Source organism: Ctenocephalides felis, unplaced genomic scaffold (assembly GCF_003426905.1).
Source record: "Ctenocephalides felis isolate EL2017-DRISC unplaced genomic scaffold, ASM342690v1 CF-g0.4_SCAFFOLD_01604, whole genome shotgun sequence".
NCBI lineage: Eukaryota > Metazoa > Arthropoda > Insecta > Siphonaptera > Pulicidae > Ctenocephalides > Ctenocephalides felis.
In genome coordinates, this window is record NW_020537758.1 from 350,688 (window position 1) to 373,179 (window position 22,492).

Consider the following 22,492-nt stretch of genomic DNA (forward strand, 5'->3'; position numbering starts at 1 on the left):
TATGCAAATATTATAGAAACTACATTCTTAAAAGAAATAATTACTTTGGTCTATTCTTCTGAAGAAAAGTTATGTTTGTAATAAATTCATATGCCAAATTTCTAATTTTTACCCCTTGTAATTATTAATCTGCCGATAAAATGCATTATAAACGTACTTTTAATATTTAAAGAACTGGTCAAAATGTACATATTTAGTTTTATCTACAAAATATGATATATTTTCTAAGTCACACATTCCAGAGGAAACCAGAATATAAGATAATTTTAATCGTTTGTCATAAACACTAAAAACTATCTAAAAGAAATCCTTATGACTTTTGTCGTAATATATATAAGTCTACCGAGATAAAATTATTATTAAATAACATCAGAATTAAAGCTTTCGTGTTTTAATATCCATAATAATGTAAATAATACTCGTCCTTTGTACTAATAATGATATTGTAACCAAATAAATATTATTAGTTCCTCTTCAAAGAAATTTCATTGAGAGAAGTTTGCCATTATTATTATAATTCTATTATTATTGCCACAATAGTTTTAAATAAACTGTTTTCAAAATAAAAATGTTAGTCATGCACAACCACCATGTGTTAGAAATGAATTTAAAAAATGACTCACTGGTTGCTGCTTAAATAACCCTTACAGTTTTGTTTTGTTGTTATAATTTTCAAAACAAATAGCCTCACATCCAACTTAAGTTTAAACTAAGTAAAAAAAATTAAATATTACACATAAAGGTAACAAATCGAGAAATATAAAATGTGATATTAATATACAGTGCTGTCTCAAATTAGATACTTTTGTATTGATAATTTTAATTAATTTATGTTACAATTGTTAAAAAAAATAATAGTTTAGAATATCTGAAATACTCGTATACATAACAGAGACAATATGTCCATTGACATAAAACAATAAGTAAACTAGTTAAATTGCAAAAGTTGAATAAAATATAATGTATAAAAAAGGAATTTAAGAACTAGGTGTAAAAGGATTTTTGCCTTGGGCAAAATAAATTTCTCTGTTATTTGTAAATGTATTTTTACTTAAAATTCTTTATGATATTTAAAATATGCATAAAAGATACATCATGCTCTTTATATAATTAAAAAAAAATGAAGAAATTATAATATAAAATGAAAAATTAAGACTAGATATCAGTGGAATTTTGTGTTTAACCAATAAATTTTGATATGTATAAATAATCGATGAGAATTGGGATTTTAAATTGTAGCAATAACATTAATTCAACTTATTTATTTTCAAAATAAAGTTCCCAACAGAAATAAATAATTTAAATTTATATCTGTTGTAACTTTTAAACGATTTGTTGATATTAACAAAATATTCAGCAAATTTACTCACATTTTAACCATTTATAAAAATAATAAACTTTAGCAAATCGATAAACTTTAAATAGAAAATACTAAATATATGTTTATAGATATTGATTATTTACACAAATCAAAATTTATTGCTTTGAGTCAAAATTCCACTTACATCTTTCATATTATATTAAATATAATATTTATTATTATTTTGCTTATTATTTTATGTCAATCGATATGCTATTTATGTCGATATGTACTAGAGTATTTTTTTTTAATGTTTCATAAACAATTGTAACATGAATTGATATCAACATTTTGAGTCAAAGTCATTAAGTGGGTATACGAGAATTTAAAAAAAAAAATCTAGTTTCATTTAACTCGAAGTTTAAATCTAAGAATGTCTGTGCAAGAGGATTTCACAAAATTTAAATTATTTTGGGAGATATAACTATTTAACTACAATAAATCTCCTCTTTGTTTCTCAAAACTTTTCTAAAACGATACCCATGATTTCCCAACTTCTACTAAACTTGAAATTTGTACAGAGTCTTCTCTTCTACAGTTGTGAAAGAAATTTATTTCAGACAGGTGATATTTCGTAAAAAAAAATTATTCTAGATTAAAAATATATAAAAAAAATCTCCAAACTAATTGAAAGGCTAAAATCATGGGTATGGTCATCAGGTGCCTTTATATTGAGACTTGCCATTTCTTCATCAGCTTTTAGAATCAAAATTTTATTATTATTTTTCTTTTATTCTCAAAACTTCAGTTAATGACTTGCAAATCAAAATCTAGTAAAATATTATCTGTCTTTCAAAAATTGCATAAAATCCATGTCTTTAGACGAGAATACCCCCTTAATGTGTATTGAAATAAAAAAACACATTATAATTCTGCCATCCCAGTGAATAAGTGGTTAAGTCAAATTTTGGCAAAAATGTTTTGAATTGCGGTATTAGCTACTTCTCTGAAAATAGTTATTGAATTGAAAAATTATTGGTTAGGAATAAAAGTGGTGTATGGCATCGTGCCTTGAGAAATTTTGAATGTTTTCAAATATATTATTACAAATACTGTAACTTTCATTATTTTTGCTATCTTGTTATATCTGAGCAAATCAAATGTAAATCATAAATCAATTTATCTCCAGAACATTAACAATCGTCATTTCATTTCGAATTCAATTTCAAACAAAAAAAAGAGTTGCCCAATTAATTTACACAAAATTGAATTGAAGTCCTTCTGTATAGTCACAGTCTAAACGCATTTGCAAATAATTTTGTGCGACATTTTCACTTATACTGTGCTGAGCTTGGCGGCATTTTCACATTTTTCAATAGTTTTTACAAAATTGGAAAAGTGCTCCAACACAAAGCAGTCTAAATGCACTTGGGCAAACATTTGTACCAGAGTGGCGCTTAGACTGTGCTTAGCCTGAGTGATTTTTTCAATTATTTAATCCAAAATTTTCATTTTCGATTTTCGGCCCATTACTATAACTACCCTACAGAAAGTTAATGAAGTACTTTATATGAAATTTAAACCATTAATTTTAAATACACGATTAGTCCAGTCATTTGGTGCAAAAAAGGGCTGTTGCCGGTACAGTACTCCGGGAATTCTGAAAATTGGTAATCTTATAGATTTCGAGGTGCTCTTTACGAAAATCAACTCTGACACCTCAAATTTGAACGGCAAGTTGCCGCCATATTGAAAGAATGGCGTCAAAAAACTATGTACGAATTAAACTAGATAAAATTTCCTACAATTCCTTAGAAAACCGTTTTTTTGTAAAATTGATAGTTTGCGAGTACGGCCGCCTCAAAGTCTTTGCCGCTCTCGCCGTAGTATCAAATCTCTCCATATATGACAGCACTTTGAACTTGACCACATTCCTTCTAATAAATAAATATTTTCAATGTTAAATTAAGCGAATAAGATCTAGAAATAAAATAATTCAAATATTTTTCGTTTTTTTTGCTGATTTTTCAACACTTCAATGGCAAAGTAGCTATAAGTAAGTGGCTTGAAGTGTTAAAAAATTAGCAAAAAACAGAAAAATATTTGAATTATTTTATTTCTAGATCTTATTCGCTTAATTTAACATTGAAAATATTTATTTATTAGAAGGAATGTGGTCAAGTTCAAAGTGCTGTCATATATGGAGAGATTTGATACTACGGCGAGAGCGGCAAAGACTTTGAGGCGGCCGTACTCTCAAACTATCAATTTTACAAAAAAAAAACGGTTTTCTAAAGAATTGTAGGAAATTTTATCTAGTTTAATTCGTACATAGTTTTTTGACGCCATTCTTTCAATATGGCGGCAACTTGCCGTTCAAATTTGAGGTGTCAGAGTTGATTTTCGTAAGGAGCACCTCGAAATCTATAAGATGACCAATTTTAAGAATTCCCGGAGTACTGTACTGGCAAAACAACCAAATGACTGGACTAGATATTACACAATAGAACTTTGAAATTGAGCATTGCAAAATAGTGAAAATTGCCTTAACCACTTATGCACTAGGATGACAGAATTAATATGTCAAATATTCTTAGATATTTCTGCAAAGTATTTTAATTTATATAAATAAAATACTATTACTATTATTTACTAAGACAGCACTGTTAATAATAAAATATACCATGCATTTGTCAATTACCTAAACTAAATCTGATACAAAACTAACTTAGTTTCTATCTTAAAACGTATCCGCCGAATCCTCCAGAATGTCCTTCCTTGTCAAGGGGGCGCACTCGTGCGGGTGACACGTGACGACCGGCGGAGGCGGAGGCGGAGGCGCGGACGCGGATGCGGCGACCCTGGTGCTGGTCACCTCGGAGCAGACACAACGCAGACAATTTCCGGTCTCACCTGGCAACACCGCTCCGACGCCATACTCGACACCTGGGAAGAAGATGTATTAATAAATTGGAATTTTGATAAAACATATGATTTGTTAGGTGTAAAAGTTGCATTTTAATAATACAATATAATTACAATTTTAAAGTATACAAATTATAAACTAAAGATAATATGTGGGAAAAGTAAGAGTTCATAATTTCCTGACGTAATAATCGATTTAATCTTTAAGAATCAGTAATAATCTTTAACAATATATTGATTTATGAGTGATTTATAAGAATTTATAGTTAGAAACTATTGCAGTTTTTCAATTTTGTACAAATTTTCAAAATATACTATAGTTATATTAGACAAATGGTTTAAAAGTTCCAAAGGGTATAATCTTATATAAAAAAATGAATCGCAAAATGTATTGGTAAGCGCATAACTTTTTTTAAAATGTTCGTTGATGTCCAAGAACGGTTCTTATGGCGAGCAAAAATCGAATAATTGCCGAAAAAACCCTAAAAACAGCCCTTTTCTTTTTCACATACAAACGTTTTCTAACAAATGTAGAATCAATTATATATATGCTATTATATAAAGTTCATATTCAATTACAAGCATTCGCTGTATACTCCTCCTAAACGATTATTCGAATTTTGATAAATCTTTCTGAAGTTTGTTAAGGAAATTTCCTAGAATGTATGTGATTATATGGTCCTGGGATGTATGTGCAATATTAATAGAAATAAATGAAAAAAATGCGAAAAACGACATGTCATTGTTTGTATTGAAAACAAATTAAAACTATCATCTGCCAAAAATTTCAATTTACTTATGAACCTAGACTATGTTAGAATATGTATAATAAATGTATGATTATGAATAAGAAAAATAAAATGTCTACATTATTATTCCCAAAAAGCAGCTGAGATGTGCCAGAAATTAAAATAATATAAAATGATGGCAGATTGAATGATACACATATAAACGGGTTATGACAAATTAATTCACTTAAAATATGAAATTAAGTATTAATCAGAGCCGGTCCTACCTCTAATGCGATGCATGCAAAAAATACGAGCGCACGCCTTAGGGGGCGCCAACACAAGATTCGGATATTAAATTTTCAATATAGTTTTTTTTTTTCAATATATAATTTCTTTGCATCTTTTACTGATCTTTCCCCAATATTTTTAAAATTTGTAACAATTTCACATTATAACAACAAATGGGAAAGTAAAGATGAATATATACAATTCGGCCCTCACGATATCGATTAGGAGAAGTTTAAGATGCAATTTTGGATATCTTAAATAATAAAAAATTAAATTAATTTCATCCAACATGAAGTACCAGTGTTATGTTATAGTTATGGTTATGTTATACCGTTTAAAAGACTTCAATTTCCAATATAATGTGAGAATTGAGACTTATCATTTTATTTAAAGCAGTTCTACATTTAACATCGCTCATATTATGAATGTATACGCATTTTGGCGTAAAGAGTAACTTAAAAAACAATAATTATTATTTTTAGGTAAACGGTAAATATTACTATATTATATTTAATTGTAGACATGGGTACAGGACAACGACAGTCGGGTCATCTAGTATTTAATAAAAAACTGAATCCCTTACCCATGACAATGCACTTCCTACTAGCACCAGCCTCCTTTCTCTCCACTGCGGAGACACCATCAATAACTACTGTTGTTTCATTTACAGTTTCATTAAAATTATCAGCATTTGTTGTCGAAGACAAATGATTTGAATGCACATTCAAGACATTGGCGCCTTCTGTAGAATCAGACGTCTGATGAAAACTCGAACTGGCCAAATCATCCTGCGACGTATTGTCGAAGTCTGTCGACTTCGGATCCTGTACACTACTAGTTTCGACATCTTCCGAAACACTAACCGACGTGTCGGTAGATTCTGAATAATTGTAAAAAGTGCTCTGAGAATATTCCACCGTATTGGAATTCGTAGTGTCGCCTCCCGGCGTCGATATGAAATCGCTCTGGTAAATTTTTACCAAATCCACGCCATTCGCAGTAGTGGTGGTGGTGCTCGGTGTATCGGAGAATTTCCTCTGTTTTATTTCGTGGTCCAACTGCTGATTCTTGGTCGTAATTAATGATGGTTCTTCTTTAATTAGCGCCATTAGGGCTTCGTCGGGCATGTGATTCGTGTCGCACTGTTGCCACCAGCAGAAGGTCTCGCCGTCCAGGCAGAGGCAGCTCTCGCAAGGATCAGGCCTCCAAATCTGAAGAATAAAAAACTAGTTGTAAGTGATATTTTAATAAGTGAAAGAGGCAGCTATAACAAATTAATTGGCTAATACACCCACTGCAACGCATGGTTCATATAAATCTTGCTGGGGCATATTGATAGTCATACCAAATGCCAGCCTATGGGGCGTCTATTAATCTCGTGAGGTTTTTAAAGGAAGGGGAATTTGTCAAAAAATCACGAAATATCACGTGGGCGAAAGAAAGGTATAGTAAGATATCATGTGTATTTATTTTTTATCAGATTTTTTGTTAAAAAATCCAAACACTTTCAAAAAAAAAAAAACTAGTTGTGCATGGCATCGTGCCTTAAGGCGAATTGCTGGAACTTTCCATACCGTAATGAAATATTCCAGAAATTTTAAACGTTTTTAAATATATTATTACAAATACTGTAATTCATCATTATTTTTGCTATCTTGTTATATCTGAGCAAATCAAATGTAAATTATAAATCAATTTATCTCTAGAACATTAGAACATAGTTGCCCAATTTACACAAAATTGAAAAAGTGCTTCGGTATAGTCACAAGTCTATCAAGCAAATAATTCTATGCGACATTTTCACTTATACTGTGCTTATCTTGGCGGCATTTTCACATTTTTCAACAGTTTTTACAAAATTGGAAAAGTCTAAACGCACTTGGGTAAACATTTGTACCAGAGTGGCGATTAGACTGTGCTTAGCCTGGGTCATTTTTTGAATTTTTAATCCAAAATTACTAAAATATTTCATGGAAAATAAAAAAAGGATGTAATAATTTTTTATCCTCAAAAGCAATTGTTTTGTCAATACAAGCAGAAAGTTTTTTAGATCATTCAAATCGGACGCTTAGTTCACCACTGGTTTTATCAAAGTTGTTTTTAATTTAGTAACAAATTGAGGTGTATGAACTGAAATATTAATTACAATCCAGTAGTGTATTTCAAATTTCACATATGTTACTTTAAGACCGAAAAGTGTCCGACACTCTAATATTGCGGATATAAGTTGGACTTGTTTCGGACATAGCGGGCGTTAGTTAAAAATTAAAAGCAATTCTATAAATACAAAAGCATAAGAACTCTTTTGCTTTTAATTAAATTAAAAAAAATAATATTTTAATAATTCGATGAATTTTTTGCCATCTAAGGCAAAAATATAAGCCGTTCGATCGCTTGTAAATTTTTACAATCCAAGATCTATTGGTAATTTTTTTTAATCATTGTTTTATTGACATTTATTTAGTGGTAAATTAGTTGACAATTTATAGCAAAAGAGTTACCCTGATAGACTTATCGTCTCAATTTCGGCCTACAATTTGAGATTTGTATGCATATTCATAGAAACTTTGATCTTTTGAAAATCTGATGAAGGTTCTGTGGAATTGATGATCACTCGATTATTTTAACCTGGTAGTAGATTAAAAAATTGTACTCCTAGACTAGTAATTCCCAACGTGGGGCGCTCGCCCAACAGAAAAATCCATTTTTAAATTCAGAGGGGAGAGGCAAATTAAAAAATTACACGACTTTAACCCACTTGCTTTGGGTGATTTGAATATAATTTGTAAATACTGTTAAAAAATTGTTAAACATATTATGATCATTGTTTAGTCTAAGTAAGCACAGGATGCATATGCAAATCATATAATTTTTCCATATATATTTCCATAGCTTAGGTAAATACGGATCCCTTTTTAGGTCTAATGCAAACTTTCTCAATATTACGGATTATAGAAAAATTCCAAATTCTGTATATATTCGTCTGTATATTTATAAATTGCCATACCTCCCAAACAGCGGTATAATAATTTTTATATTATATTTTTAAATTTAGAATTTTTAGAATTCAGTAAGTTGCGAGACTAAAAAACACCTTAAGGGCGTATTCTACTGTAGAAGCATGAATTTTGGCCGGTTTTTGAAGCGCTGTATAAAGGAAACAAATTATATTTTTACTATCGATTTTTTATGATTTGTTTATTGATATTTTATAATTACATAAAAAAAATAATTAAAAAAAAATAGAATTCACAAAGTTATGAGCAGTCAAAGTGGGGGCTCAAAAAAAAGAGGGCGTCCTGGGGTGCATGGTTCCAACCCTCCTGGTGATCCGAAACATAAAAAATAGATGGATTCTTAATTATTATAGAAGCCGCTATCGTATGAACCTTGGATAAGTTAAAAAAAAAATTGTTTGAATGGCGACAGTTTGAAAAAAAAATTTTTTTCATGTTTTTTTTTAACAATTCCGAATTTTTTAAAAATACTAAATGAAAAGTTATAGTTTTGGGAAAGGTCCATGCGATAAAGCGATGTATGGAGAAGATCCTCTCCAAATTTGAAGAACTCGAGATATCCTTACCGCCAGCTCGAAAAAAGTAGTTCCGAGAAAAACGCGTTCAAAGTTTTGAGACTCGGTCGGACTAAAACCGAGGCCACGTCACTTAAACGGATATAACTCAGGAAATAATAGTGATTTTGAAAAATCCTTTCAATGACATATTTCTGAATAATCGATTTTTTCAAAATTCTACAGTAGAATACCCCCTTAAGAAATTCAGCTCGCAAAAGTTACTCAAACATTTAATAAAATTTATAGTTCTATGTCTATTGTCGCATAGTGCACACATTCGTTTAAAAGTGCAGTAATTAATTTTTTATGAAGTGATAACGGCAAAGGCAGCAGTAAGGTGTAATCGACGCCTTAACGGATATTTTAGATATTTAATACCGAGATAAAATTTCTTATAGAAAAAATAATATTTATAAATTAAATCTTATATCTTATCTTATAATTCTTATCTCATCTTATCTTATAATCTTATATAAATTCGCATTTCTTATACGCTAACACCTACATCATAGGTTCCTATTCGTCTATTTCTATAGTCTTACGTATGCCTATACGTTGCATTCTATACTACATGCCTTACATCTATACTATGCGCTATATTTCATCACATACTCTCAAATCCCTACATTGTATTACCGAATACACCTAACCTATATCTACTATATATCCTATTACCTATATTTTTTTTACACGCTACATTAACCCTACCGAGAATCGAACCCGGGTCCGCCGCGTGGAACGCGACGACCTTAGCCACTACACCACCGTAACGCTACAATCAACCGTCTTTTTTCGCGTGTCGTCGCGCCACCTCAGTATTAATTATCTAATTAATTAGAAAATGACCCGCGGAAACAACAGTGCGTCCCATATTATATTATTAATGGGGGTACCCGATAGGGTAGTGGTTAAGGTGCGCGACTTCCACGCGGAGGTCCCGGGTTCAATTCCCGGTATAGACAATAGATAATATATATAATAGGTAGAGATAATACATATGGCGTAAGGTAAACCTATATAATATAGGTGAATATATAAATTAGACAGTAGTATTTATAAGAAGTAAAAGGTATGTAGGTATATAATAAGTTAATGACGGTATAGGTATCTCACGGTATGATAGATAATAGATATCTATCTATGATATAGATTAATATAATATAGTATGATAGGTAATAGGTTATCTATCATATTATTAGGTTATGAGTACGTTTATATCATAATAAATACATGTAGGTATTAATGAATACAAATAATACCAGAATAAATATAATCAATGTCATTGAAGAATATAAATTATGTACTCAATGATTCCCTCATACTTGTACAATTTAATGTATAGACTAGCTGTATATAATAGAGTTAATTATATAATAAGTCTATATATTACATTTTTGAGGTCTTATCGAAATATATCAAATTTTTTGAACCGGATTTTAAATTTTAGCGTTCCGGCAAAAAAAATATTAGCACAACACCACTGTATATATATATATATATATATATATATTATATATATATATATATTGAATGGTAGAATCTTGGATTTGTGTATATTTTGTAGAGTTTCGAACAAGAATCCAAAAATAATACAAAATAAAAAACAAGAAAAGTTTTTAATAAACAATTTCTTTATTTAATTATTTGTTAACTGTCAACGTTTCGGAACTAGGTACGTTCCATCTTCAGGACATCTGTCAAGAAACATGATCTTGATGAGATTTAAGCAAACAATATGTTTAGGAATAGAAAATAGATTTTTCTTAAATAATAAATTAATTGTAACAAATAATAGTGTACAGAAATATGATAATATGATCAAAATGAAAATGATAAAAATAAATGAGTGGATTATCAGAACAGGATATTAAAAATGATAGAATTTTTTTATGAAAGTTATGGAAAAATTTTTTTAAGAAAAGATTAATGATAAAATTGAATTAATTACCTGTATGTTTGAATATACGTTAGCACTTTTTCACTAAACAAGAATTTTTAACAAAAAATGAATTTGAGTTATTTTTCCGCCGAATAGTTAACTTTTGTAAATCAAAATTACTAAAAGTGTTGTCTTTTTTAAAATTATTATTTGAAAACAAATAATATTGCTTTCTCGATGTTATACTATTGGCTTTTGGAAGCGAACTAACTGAATTTGATGGTTCATATGTAACACGTGTAAACACTTGAAACGAGAACTGTGAGATTGTATGTGTGTGTTTTTTTATGTTAGGGTGTAAATACTTATATTATTGAACTTAAAAGGAAGTCCATATTAATTATTTGTCAAAAAGTGTAAAAAATTTAAATATGAATCATGTAATAGGTTGTGATCTGATCTAATGTTGACACTGTTAGAAACATTCATGAGAATAAGACAACTCTCCGCGAATAATCTCCTAAAGATGCAACTTTCATGATATAAAATCTTTGGAGTGAAATTAAATGAATGAGCGTTTTCAATAGAGTGTTGTACTAGGGTACTTTTGAATTTTTTTTGTTTATGGTAGACCACACTTAGTTCATGTTGTCTCATTCTCTTGTGTACATATTGCGAGGTTTGTCCAATATATTGAAAAGCACAGTCATTACAAGAAACAGAATATACTACATTAGTATTGAAATTGGATGGGGTGGGGGATTTAATGTTCGTAAAGAATTGGTTGAAGGAGTGTAAGGATGAGCCTGATACTAAAATGTTTTCTTCTAACAAAATTTTGGCAAAATAATAATATAAATCTTCAACGTATGGCATGCTGCAGTAAATAAGATTGGTGTTTTTGATGTTGGTACTGGTATTGGGAGAATTAGAGTATTAATTTATTATTTAAGAAAAATCTATTTTCTATTCCTAAACATATTGTTTGCTTAAATCTCATCAAGATCATGTTTCTTGACAGATGTCCTGAAGATGGAACGTACCTAGTTCCGAAACGTTGACAGTTAACAAATAATTAAATAAAGAAATTGTTCTTTAAAAACTTCTTTCGTTTTTTATTTTGTATTATTTTTGGATTCTTGTTCGAAACTCTACAATATATATATATATATATATATATATATATATATATATATATTATAATACGTATATAAACGCGACAAGTATTAGTGAATGTGAATATATTTCCAGTGTAAATCCAGTTAGAATCCCAGATGATCACTTGGAGGGCAAAAAGGTTGATGCGGAAACGACCCTCTCGGGGGCTTAAACTTTATATATATATATAAAGTGTATATATATATATATATATATAAAGTGTATATATATATATATATATATATATATATAGCCATTCTCTTGCTTCGAACATCTTAAAAAATATTTATAAAGTTCGTCCTGACGTTTCTTTACAACTACGAATTATAAAAGTGAAGGAAAATATTCAGGGGCAATCTCTGATAAAATAGATCATTTTCGTATGAATTGATAGCAACAAACTGCCAAATACTTAGTGCGATCAGACGGTATAAAAATATTGAACAAAAAGTCGAAATTTAATTGGAAAATATCAATATAAGTAATTAATATAAGAATTTTATATATGCATAATTGCATAAATATATTTGTTTCTGATTTAACACACGATGCTATTTACTAACGTTGTAAAGGCAGTGCACTTCTTTGAAAAAATATTTTTTACACAATATTTTTGTATGAATTGTTAATAATTGAATTAGGATTTTGCATAGATAATACAATTTTCTTTGCTATGGTATACATTAATGTAGTATGCCTTACTTAATAAAATACATACATTGTTTTCAAAAAGTATCGTTATCGTTTCTTTAGGCAAAACATGGGATCTTCTAATTGTTTTATATCTTTAAATCAAATGAATTTTTTTTGAAAATCAAAAATAATTCGGATTTTAATCTAATCACCTATATAGTTTAAATAAATGATTTTAACTTTGCAATTCAGTTTATATAATACTTAGAAATATATTAGGCAATGTTCTTCATTTTAAATTCGACTGATTAAGTTTTATTTATTTATTTTTCTCAAAATAAGAATAATGAATGTTACATTATTTATAATAAACTATTTGAAAACATTTATCATTTCTCGAATATTTTATTAAGGTACGGAAAGTTCCAGCAATTTGCCTTAGGCACGATGCCACTAGTTATAATAACAATCATATCGATAATTGACATAAATACAGTATATATATATATATATATATATATATATATATATATATATATATATTCATTTAGCCTGGATTGCATGAAGATATATTGTGTTTGTGGTCTTGACAAAGCAAAGAATGTTTCGGAGCGTTCCGTCCGCCCCATCATCATCCCCAATCATCCCTTTCCCAAAAGCAGGATCCCCTTTCGTTTTACTTCCCGTTGAGAGAATTCCGAGAGGAAGTGTCATTGGGAAATAAACTACTAGAAAAATGGGGTTATTTTTTCAAACAAGGATATACATTTATTATTTACGATATTTATATTAACCCCGTTTTCGCACAGGTGAACAGAACAGGGGAAATGAAGTAAAAAAAAAGTTGGTTAGGTTATTCTAGTGTCTGTTCTGTTAGAATTTCGTCTTTAGATTATTTCAGCGTTACCTACGTGTAAGTGTAAGAGATTAAAGGCGAAGCGCCCGCCGCTTAATGAAATTCCTCATGAAGTTACGACATAGTTGAATGTAAAGTGACAGGATGACAACGTGACAATGAATCCGTTTAACGGCCGCCGAAAGATTTACACTTTGCGAATTAAACTCTCATAACGGATAGATTGATTTAGGAAAGTTATACGAGTACATATATCAGCACCATATATATCTTTACATCTATTATTACAGTCAATGCTCCTGAAACGCGGTATTCAGGGAATGCGATTTGCATACTACGCGGAGCTGAAATTTATACGATAGCACGGTTTTAGTTCAACAGCCCAGAAGTTGCTTTCGAACTACTTATGAAAAACTTTAACTTCAACTAGATATTGTTAATTTCTCGAAAAACTAGTTGTGTATTGCATCGTGCCTTAAAGCAAACTGCTGGAACTTCCCGTACCAAAAACGTGAAGATATATACAAATTTTCATTTTCATATTCGATTTGTTGCGATTACTATAACTAACCCTACGAGAAGTTCAAAAATTATTCATTTTAAAAAGACCGATTTTTATTGCATTCAAATAGTTTTTTTTACTTTAATATATAATAGCATTTTAATTTTGTAACATATATTTATATATATATATATATAAATCTTATATATAAAAATGGAGCTCTCAATCAAATGATCCGCTAAAACCCGAAAACGGCTAAACCGATTTGGCCAGTCTTAGCCTTGAAAAATTCGTGCTAATCAGTAGGTTGTCGTAAAGGTGAGATTATTTCAAAATCGCGTACAAACTTTACATTTTTAATTTGAAATTTTTTGTAGAAGCGTAATTTAAGTAAAACAATGGACGGTGGCTAATACGTCAAATGTCAAACGTTTTTGACAGATTATGTTCAATAACGTTTGATAGGATGTTTTACGTGAATATTATTTAATAATGATTAAAATGAAGTGAATAGTTTTGTTTGTAGTTTTATTTGTACACAACAACGTTATTAAACGGATAGCAAGTGTTACTATAAACTCAAAATATCAACTTTTTTTAAATGTTAATATGAAAATGCACTTTTTGGCATATTTTTCTCAAACACGGTGCTCTGAAAGATCTCATTTGTATAATTATATACTCATGGGTGTTTATAAAACATTTTCTAGGTTATATTATTTTTTAATTATGTTATTTTAATTCAGAACCTAAATTTGGTATCGATCATTTTCCCAGTTATAATTTCCTAGAATTTATTGAAAAATAGATAGTAATCTATGAAGGTCCGGGGTTAAAAAGGTCCACCACCGATGTGTCAAAAATCAGTAAAGTTTAGCATCGTTCAACAACAATATTTGAAAGTAGAGGGAAAAAGATATATAACCAGCTATAACCTTGATTCGTATGACTTTGCTATCGGGAGATAAAGGGTCTTTGAAAAAACCTTAGAAAATCCATGATACTTTTTATTAAATTTACTTTAATTCATCGAATGTTACATAAAACTTTTCAAAATGCAGGTCAAAGAAGAAATACTTGACTCATTCTCTATCTCTCCTCGCAGAAATTTGAAAATTTTGTTTAAGCTCAGTAGTATTATTTACAATTATACATAAAATCCAGAATCCAAAAAGAATCTGAAAAACTTGAAACGTAATCAATAAGTCGAAAGACCAAAAAAGATTTAATTTTCATTTTTTTTTTAAATTTTGAGATTTACAACTCTTTTTTTTATTTATTATTTAATAGACCATCAGAAGACAATGTTTCTATATGCCTATGTGATAAATTATATTTGGCGGTTAGAGGTCTCCTCCACTGAAGAGATATCCTCTGCCAAAAAGACTTGGATTGGATGGATTATACCATGTTTTCTATAGAAAGTGTATAAAACTTCCAGATTAATTGTATTGACAAAATATAGGCAAATTAAATGGGGTTTATTGATTTTATTATACTTCATTGTATATAGCATTCAAACAACTCATCCTTATACATTAAAAGTATTAATATTTTTGATTCTCTAAAAATTGTTTAAAATATACCAGTAAAACTTAGCAAAACAACGTTTGCCGGGTCAGCTAGTATATTATGAATATAAGACAATATTACAGTATTTATAATAATATATTTGAAAACATTTAATATTTCTTGAACATTTTGTTACGATACGAGGAGTTCTATTAATTTGCCTTAATGCATAATGCCATACACCACCAGTTTAATTTTTTTGAATAATCCAGATGGTTGTAAAAAAATAGTTTTGAGAATAATTATCAAAATTATCGAACAAAAAGTGTGTTATTTTAATAATTCTACCTTATCCATTCAAACGGTCTCGGTTTTCGTTAATTCAATTCTTTTTTCAGTTTTCGTCGGAAAAAGAAAAAGTAAAAGTGCACTGACTGCATACGGAAAGAAAAGGGGGCCAACCGGTGTTCAGTTTTAGTATTGATCGCTTTTGTAGCTCCATGTCCCCTTATAGCTGTAATATACTAGGTGCTAGGACTAGAGCAAAAAATCGTTTGAAAGTAACCACAAATGTAAACGATACATGATTAACATATAAATATATATATGTCTCTGTGTATGTATGCTTTTACATTTGTGTCTATAAATGCAGTGCTACCATTTATCCTTTAATTAAGATTCCAAAGCTAGATAATTCATCTGTGAATGCAACCCATTTACCGTGGGGCTTTTGATCATAACTAACACCTACCCCCCCCCCCCCAGAGCTCAAATAACGTCTCATCTTTGTGCCAATGAGGGCCAACCCCATGAATCGGATCTGAAACCTGCTGATATCAAAACACAAAGGAGCACTTGTGATTATTATAACAGACATACAGTTGTTTGTTTATATTAACTTTATTTATAAGTTGTTATTGCCACTTTGATGGTCTATTACCCTGCGGAAATTTCGATTCGATTTGCGGAGTCGATGGGGCGAGAAGGGAACCAGGAAATTGACTAGTCGGTGTAGCCAAACACAAACCTACCTACAGTACAAATAGGGCGGTTTCTCGAAACATTATTCTTTATTCGTGTACATTTGCAAAATAACACCCTGGATAACCGATTTTACACTCGAAGGTTCGAACTGTCAGTCCCAGCATGATACATCGACGTTTAAATTGGTAGGAACCAGGAACAGTCTATATCTATATATTAGTACAGTAAACGGAGAGGAAAAAGGGGTATAAAATTTTGGAATTAGGTTCATCTTACCCCCAAGTTCAAAAGTGAAAACAATTCGGGTTGCGCCATCACCCACCGGGAGAGATGCGGCGCTTTAATAAATAAGTGGACATTGAGCCGTTTTATCGCTAGAAAACGTTTTAATATTAAAGGATATTTTAAAAAAATATTTTTTAATACATTTACCTTGCAGTAAAATCATTTTCAACCCCGTGAAAATACTAAAACCCTTCAAACAGCCTCTTAATCGAAAAAAAACACTTAAAAATAATTTTCGGTATGATACAATAAGAATCACGTATAAAGTAAATAATATTTGATGTTTTCTATCTTCATTATCAAATTTTTAACCCTTTTTAGACCCTTAAAAACAACCCCTTAATGAAAAATTGTTTGAAAAAATTATTTTGAAATTGATAGAAAATTAAGAAATTCAAAGTGATTGAATGTTATTACAATTTGCGTACATAATAGTACGAGAGTATATAGCAGTGTTTGTAAATATAATAGTACGAGAGTATATAACCATGTTTGTAAATATAATATAGTACGTCAATGAGTAATAGTATTTGTGTATATAATAGTAAAAGAGTATATAATAGTGTTTGTAAATATAATATAGTACGTCAATGAGTAATAGTATTTGTGTATATAATAGTAAAAGAGTATATAACCATGTTTGTAAATATAAAAGTACTCGAATGAATTAATTTATCGAAAATAATTACCATATGCATAATTTGTTCAACTCTTAAAACTACCCTTGAATAAAAACAGTTAATATATTCAATTACAAATTGAAAAATTATTAATGAAATCATAGTATCATAATTTATATCAAACTGAAACAACATTTACTACTCAATGTCGGAGTTGCTGTTATCATCAGCATCACTATCTTCTTTTGGCTGAATTGGAGGGCTATTTTGGCAGCTATCTGTATTGCAGAACAGACCAACTTTTCGGCATCCGCTTGAGGCTCCGCAATCTTTTCTGCAGTTACAAAAAATCATTTTTAGTAATTCTTGTGGTGCTGATCTAAAGTTTTGATTGGACTTAATAATCCTTTATTCATTACCCACCCCCAATCAGTCGGATGAATGTTTTTGTTGCCAAGTCATATCTGTGTTTGAAGGTAAACTCTTCTACTATGCTCATTTATGGCACCAACGGTTGGAACCAAAGAAGCTAATTTAACGGCAGTGTTGTTTGTGGCAGCTTTCATAAAACTTTCATAGCGCATCGAGATACTGCGATAAGTTGTCTAATCAACTTAACCTTTTTGGTCGTATGTTTTTAGTTAGTCCATACAAACAAACCATGCAATATTTACCAGCTTCTTATATATCTTGGACTTCAGATGTACAATTCATAAATGTCTGCCCTTGCATTCTTAAATCTTGTCTTCGTTCTAGGTGATCTATGAATTTTTTTTGCCTTTATTAAATGCAGCCGAAGTAGAGTCACATCCAGTGAAAGAATACGCAAAAACAATCAATTTAGCACAATTTGGGTAGTTTATTCCTAGGCTTCTTGATGAGTATATGACTGTTTTCACATTTTGCTTCCCTAATTTTAAAAATAAAATTTCTTCATCATCATTAACGTGGGCAGTTAAAATTACCAAAATACCGCAATTAATAAACTTTTATTTAGCTATAGTGATATAAAACTATATTAATTTATTTAACACATTTACCTTTCACTCATACGACACTTTACTATAAGAATAAATCGCCTGCCAAAATTCTGTACCATGAAGATAGATGCATTTCATGATCAACATAATAATACAAAATTGTGGCGCTTTATGTAATACCGATTTAAAGATTTTTATTGACATTATTTTGTTCATTTTTGTTTTCGTTAGAATGTATATTTTAGGAGATATTTGCAAAAAACCGAAGAAAAACGCCAAAAATATATGCATTTTTAGGGGCCAGCAACTTGAAAAGTATTAGTTTTTTTGAAAAACTATAAAAGACATTTTTTCTTATAATTAGTACTTTAACGATTCCCGACGTTATTTTGAAACAATGTAATTACACAATTGAGAAGGGGTGTCATCCCCTCGGGGAGTGATGGCGCAACCCGAATTGTTTTCACTTTTGAACTTGAGTAAGATGAACCTAATTCCAAAATTTCATTCAATTCGGAGCACAGTAAAAAAATTCAGACCCTAAACGCTCCGTTTACTGCACTATATAGTATACATAGCAGGAATATACACAGATTTCGTTACTACGATACATTTTTAAGTCTTTTGGTGTGCGATTCTGACGTTGAATCAGTTCTCAGTTCTAGGGATGTTCGTTTGTCCTTATGTAAGGCGTAATAAAATTTTATGTTTGAACACAGTATCGAATCTCGTTTCTCGTACTGCAGGCGGAATAATGGAAACGAAATCCTTTCATCATTTCCCATTGTTTCCTCGCTTGCAGCTTATGTCGTCGGAGGAGGATTCAGATTTCTTGATTCGCCGACATGTTTACGACGAATCAACAATTTCCAAGAAAGAAATATGATGTAATAATAATACATACTACTGATGATAAAAGTCAACTATCTAACTATACATGCACCTCATTTTCGACTTCCTGTAGGGTAAGTTATGGTAATTATAAAAAAAAATCAAATAGATGCATCGTGCCTCAAGGCAAATTGCTGAAACTTTCCGTACCAGAATTAAATATTTGAAGAAAAAAAAAACAGTAATCAATAATTATTGATCAATGATTAATAACAATTGTTTTAAACATTTTCAAATAGATAATTATATTCACTAAATATTTTATCGCTCATAAAATATACAGTAATGACCTTATCTCTCAAAACACTTGAGAAAGTTTACATTAGCAAGAGGTGCCTAATGAATCCATCTGAGGATATATTTCTTACGATTAGAATAACGCAGTTGAAATATATACATTTTCAAACTGAATTGTAAATTTAAAATTCATATTTGAAGTATAAAAATTTTGTATATTTTTGAAAATGATTTTTTTTTCTGAAAATTTTGATATTTGCTTAAACCGTATAAGTGGACTTTAAAAATTAACAATCTTGGTACGGAACCCAACAAAATTAGTACTCATTCTTAATTTTTTTGTCAAATATCTGATATTTCGATGTGCATATGTCTAATGATCATTTTTGGCCGCCAAATATCAATATGTTTTTACTTTTTCCTCTGTATCTTCGAAACAGCTAGACCTGCCTAACCAAAAATTTAATCAAATTATCACTTCAATACAAGTAAAATGTTTTTTGAATCATTCAAAACAAATGCTCCGTTCTCTCAAAAACTAAATAATCGTTTTTGGCACTTTTTGCCCCGTATCTTCGAAACGGATGGAACTGTCTTTGCCAAGAACTAACCAGCACATCTCCCTATCAATAGGAATCGAGTGTATTTTGAATCATCCAAATCGGTTGATCAATGCGCTCGAAAACGTCGGCAAAAATTTATGGACACAAAACACACACACATACATCCATTTTTTCTAAAGTATGTTCACATGTTCAAAACCTTCTGAAACGTAAAGATATATGAAAATGTTCATTTTAGATTTTTATGCGATTACTCTAAAAGAAGTTAATAAATATTTTCAAAGATTTATAATTATTTTGGGATACCGTAGAAAAAAATTATGTATTTGTGTGTGTATATGTGTGTCTAGTATGTATGTATGTGCGAATACATATTTTATGTATGTATGTATATCTATAAAAGAAAGCAGATGCAAAAATAAAGAGGGCCATTTCTTTTAAACTGCTCGAATCACAAATCATGAATTATTAATGGCATAGAATTAAAATTGCGCCCCCAAAGACTATTTGCCGACATTCATGGAAAAAAAGAAAAAAAAAGTGGAAAAAACACAAAAGAAATTGCAATTTATATACATATATATACACACGCAGTTGTCTTTAACAATTGTTATTAATTTTAATACATTTATCGTGTCAATGGTTATATAATACAATATAACTTTTTTGTTTTCCTTTTGTCAAACAACATATTAAAAGCGGAGATTATGAGATAGACTAAGAAAGGAGTCTCTATCTTTTTTTCCAGGAGAGAAAATTCTAAGAGCATTAACGATAACTTTAACTAACTTTGCACGGAGTCATGAAGTAATAACCTGAGGACAAAAACGAAAATAACTCGGTGTAAGTGTCATTTCCAAGTCATATATATATATATATATATATATATATATATATATATATATTAATTTACAAGTGATTCATTCGTATACCACTTTGCTGTCGAGTGTTATATTGTGAGAAACTATTGCAAATTATTCAATTTCGTACATTTTTTTCTTATTGAGAAACGAACATGCGCCTATTGCATACACAGAGAATTTTCTAAAAGCATGGCCGATTAAATCTTAATGAATTTTTAGAATTGAACCACTTTTCGTAGGACTATAGTATTTCAGTGTGTTCATAAAGGCCAGGAACTCACATCACGGTAAAAGATTTAAATAAAATCGCAAAAAAATAAAAAAATAAATTTTATATTAACCACTTATGTAAAAATAACCCGACAGATTTTTGTCAAATCAATCAGCACGAATCCAATAATGATTTTAGAATTTTCATATCGGATCTGTTTCTTTTTTCACATAAAGTGCCCAATTTTTTTTGTTAAAAATAAAAAATATACAAGTTTATTTTCTAACAACAAAGGTCCCAGAGAAAATCCAACTAGTTTACATATTATTTATTTAAATAAATGAATTGAATTTATGTTTCTTTTCCTAGCTATTAGGTAAATTCAAGAAAACTTCAAATAAATTTCATTATATTTTCATTATAAATTTATGTTTAAAATTGTAACAGATTTGTTTAAAAGTAAATAAAAATATTTAAAAGAAAAAAAAGAAACAAATCGACTTACTTCATAGATGAAAGAAATATGAATATTAATTGAAGTATCAATTTTATTTGTTTCAGCACTCTATAGAGGACTGTAGCACGTAAATCTACCTCTAGGTTTAATTCTAGATAAAATTTATATAAACATAGAAATGATAAACCTAAATATTTATTCACATACACACACATACTTTTTCAAAATTTGGTCCCATTCGATTCAGAATGACTTGAAACATCGCGAAAACACAATTAGCGATTTTTGAAAAAGACAAACTTCTCCTTCGGGAAGTTAAAAAAAACTTTGTATCTCACGACAAAAAAATATTATAAATATTAAAAATTGTGTCAATAATTAGAATAAATTTTTAATTACCTACATCTTGAAAATTATAAATCCCTCAATTCATTTATTACTCTCCTCTTCCATCTATCTCCATGGCGAAAACTTTCCGGGCGGAGTGTGAGTTGAAACAAAACCGTCGGTCGCCCCACAAGCCCCACGAGCAGCCCCTCGGCGCCCCATTCCAAGAGCCATTTGGGCCGGGAAAACACATCTTTCATCATTTTTATTTCATTTTCTTCGTTCTGAGATTTTTAGCTGCCGCAGATATACTTTATTTCCTCGATCATAATAGTTTCGCCGGATAAAGAATTAGATTTTGTTATTGTAATAGAACAAGGAAAAACATTATTCCGGGTGAATGGAATTTTAAACAAATGGAGAATATGCTGGTACACTTGTGTGTATTTTTTCTAATCTAGTAATTGGTTAGGGACTGTGCAAGGAGAAAATCAAGCGTAATAACATTATTCCTAGTGATTCTCTGGAGGACGTTTAAAAATTAGCTCCGACTTGTGCCACTCGGACACTAATTGACTCATTTTGTGCGACTCGTGCAGAACAATCAACAATATTGTTCAATCTACTAATTCTATCCCATTTCACTTACATTGGAGCAAATTCAGAAAATAGATACTTTACTAGATAGAAACAGGTAGTAATAGAAATTTAGAAGC

At 29.9% G+C, this 22,492-nt stretch overlaps 1 protein-coding gene across 3 annotated transcripts in view; it reads right to left on the minus strand.

Annotated features, from left to right (window-relative positions):
- Positions 1 to 624: 624 nt before the first annotated feature.
- LOC113373026 overlaps positions 625 to 22,492 on the minus strand; it is a 56,140-nt gene continuing 34,272 nt past the window's right edge. For 2 of the 3 annotated variants that reach the window (XM_026613361.1, XM_026613363.1), the window contains 3 exons: positions 5,828 to 6,455; positions 4,002 to 4,246; positions 625 to 709 (listed from right to left, as the gene is read on the minus strand). In XM_026613361.1, coding sequence (XP_026469146.1) covers positions 4,041 to 4,246; positions 5,828 to 6,455 — 834 coding nt within the window. In that variant the 3' untranslated portion in view covers positions 625 to 709; positions 4,002 to 4,040. The remainder of the gene's footprint in view (positions 710 to 4,001; positions 4,247 to 5,827; positions 6,456 to 22,492) is intronic. The other variant, XM_026613362.1, reaches the window with a different exon arrangement.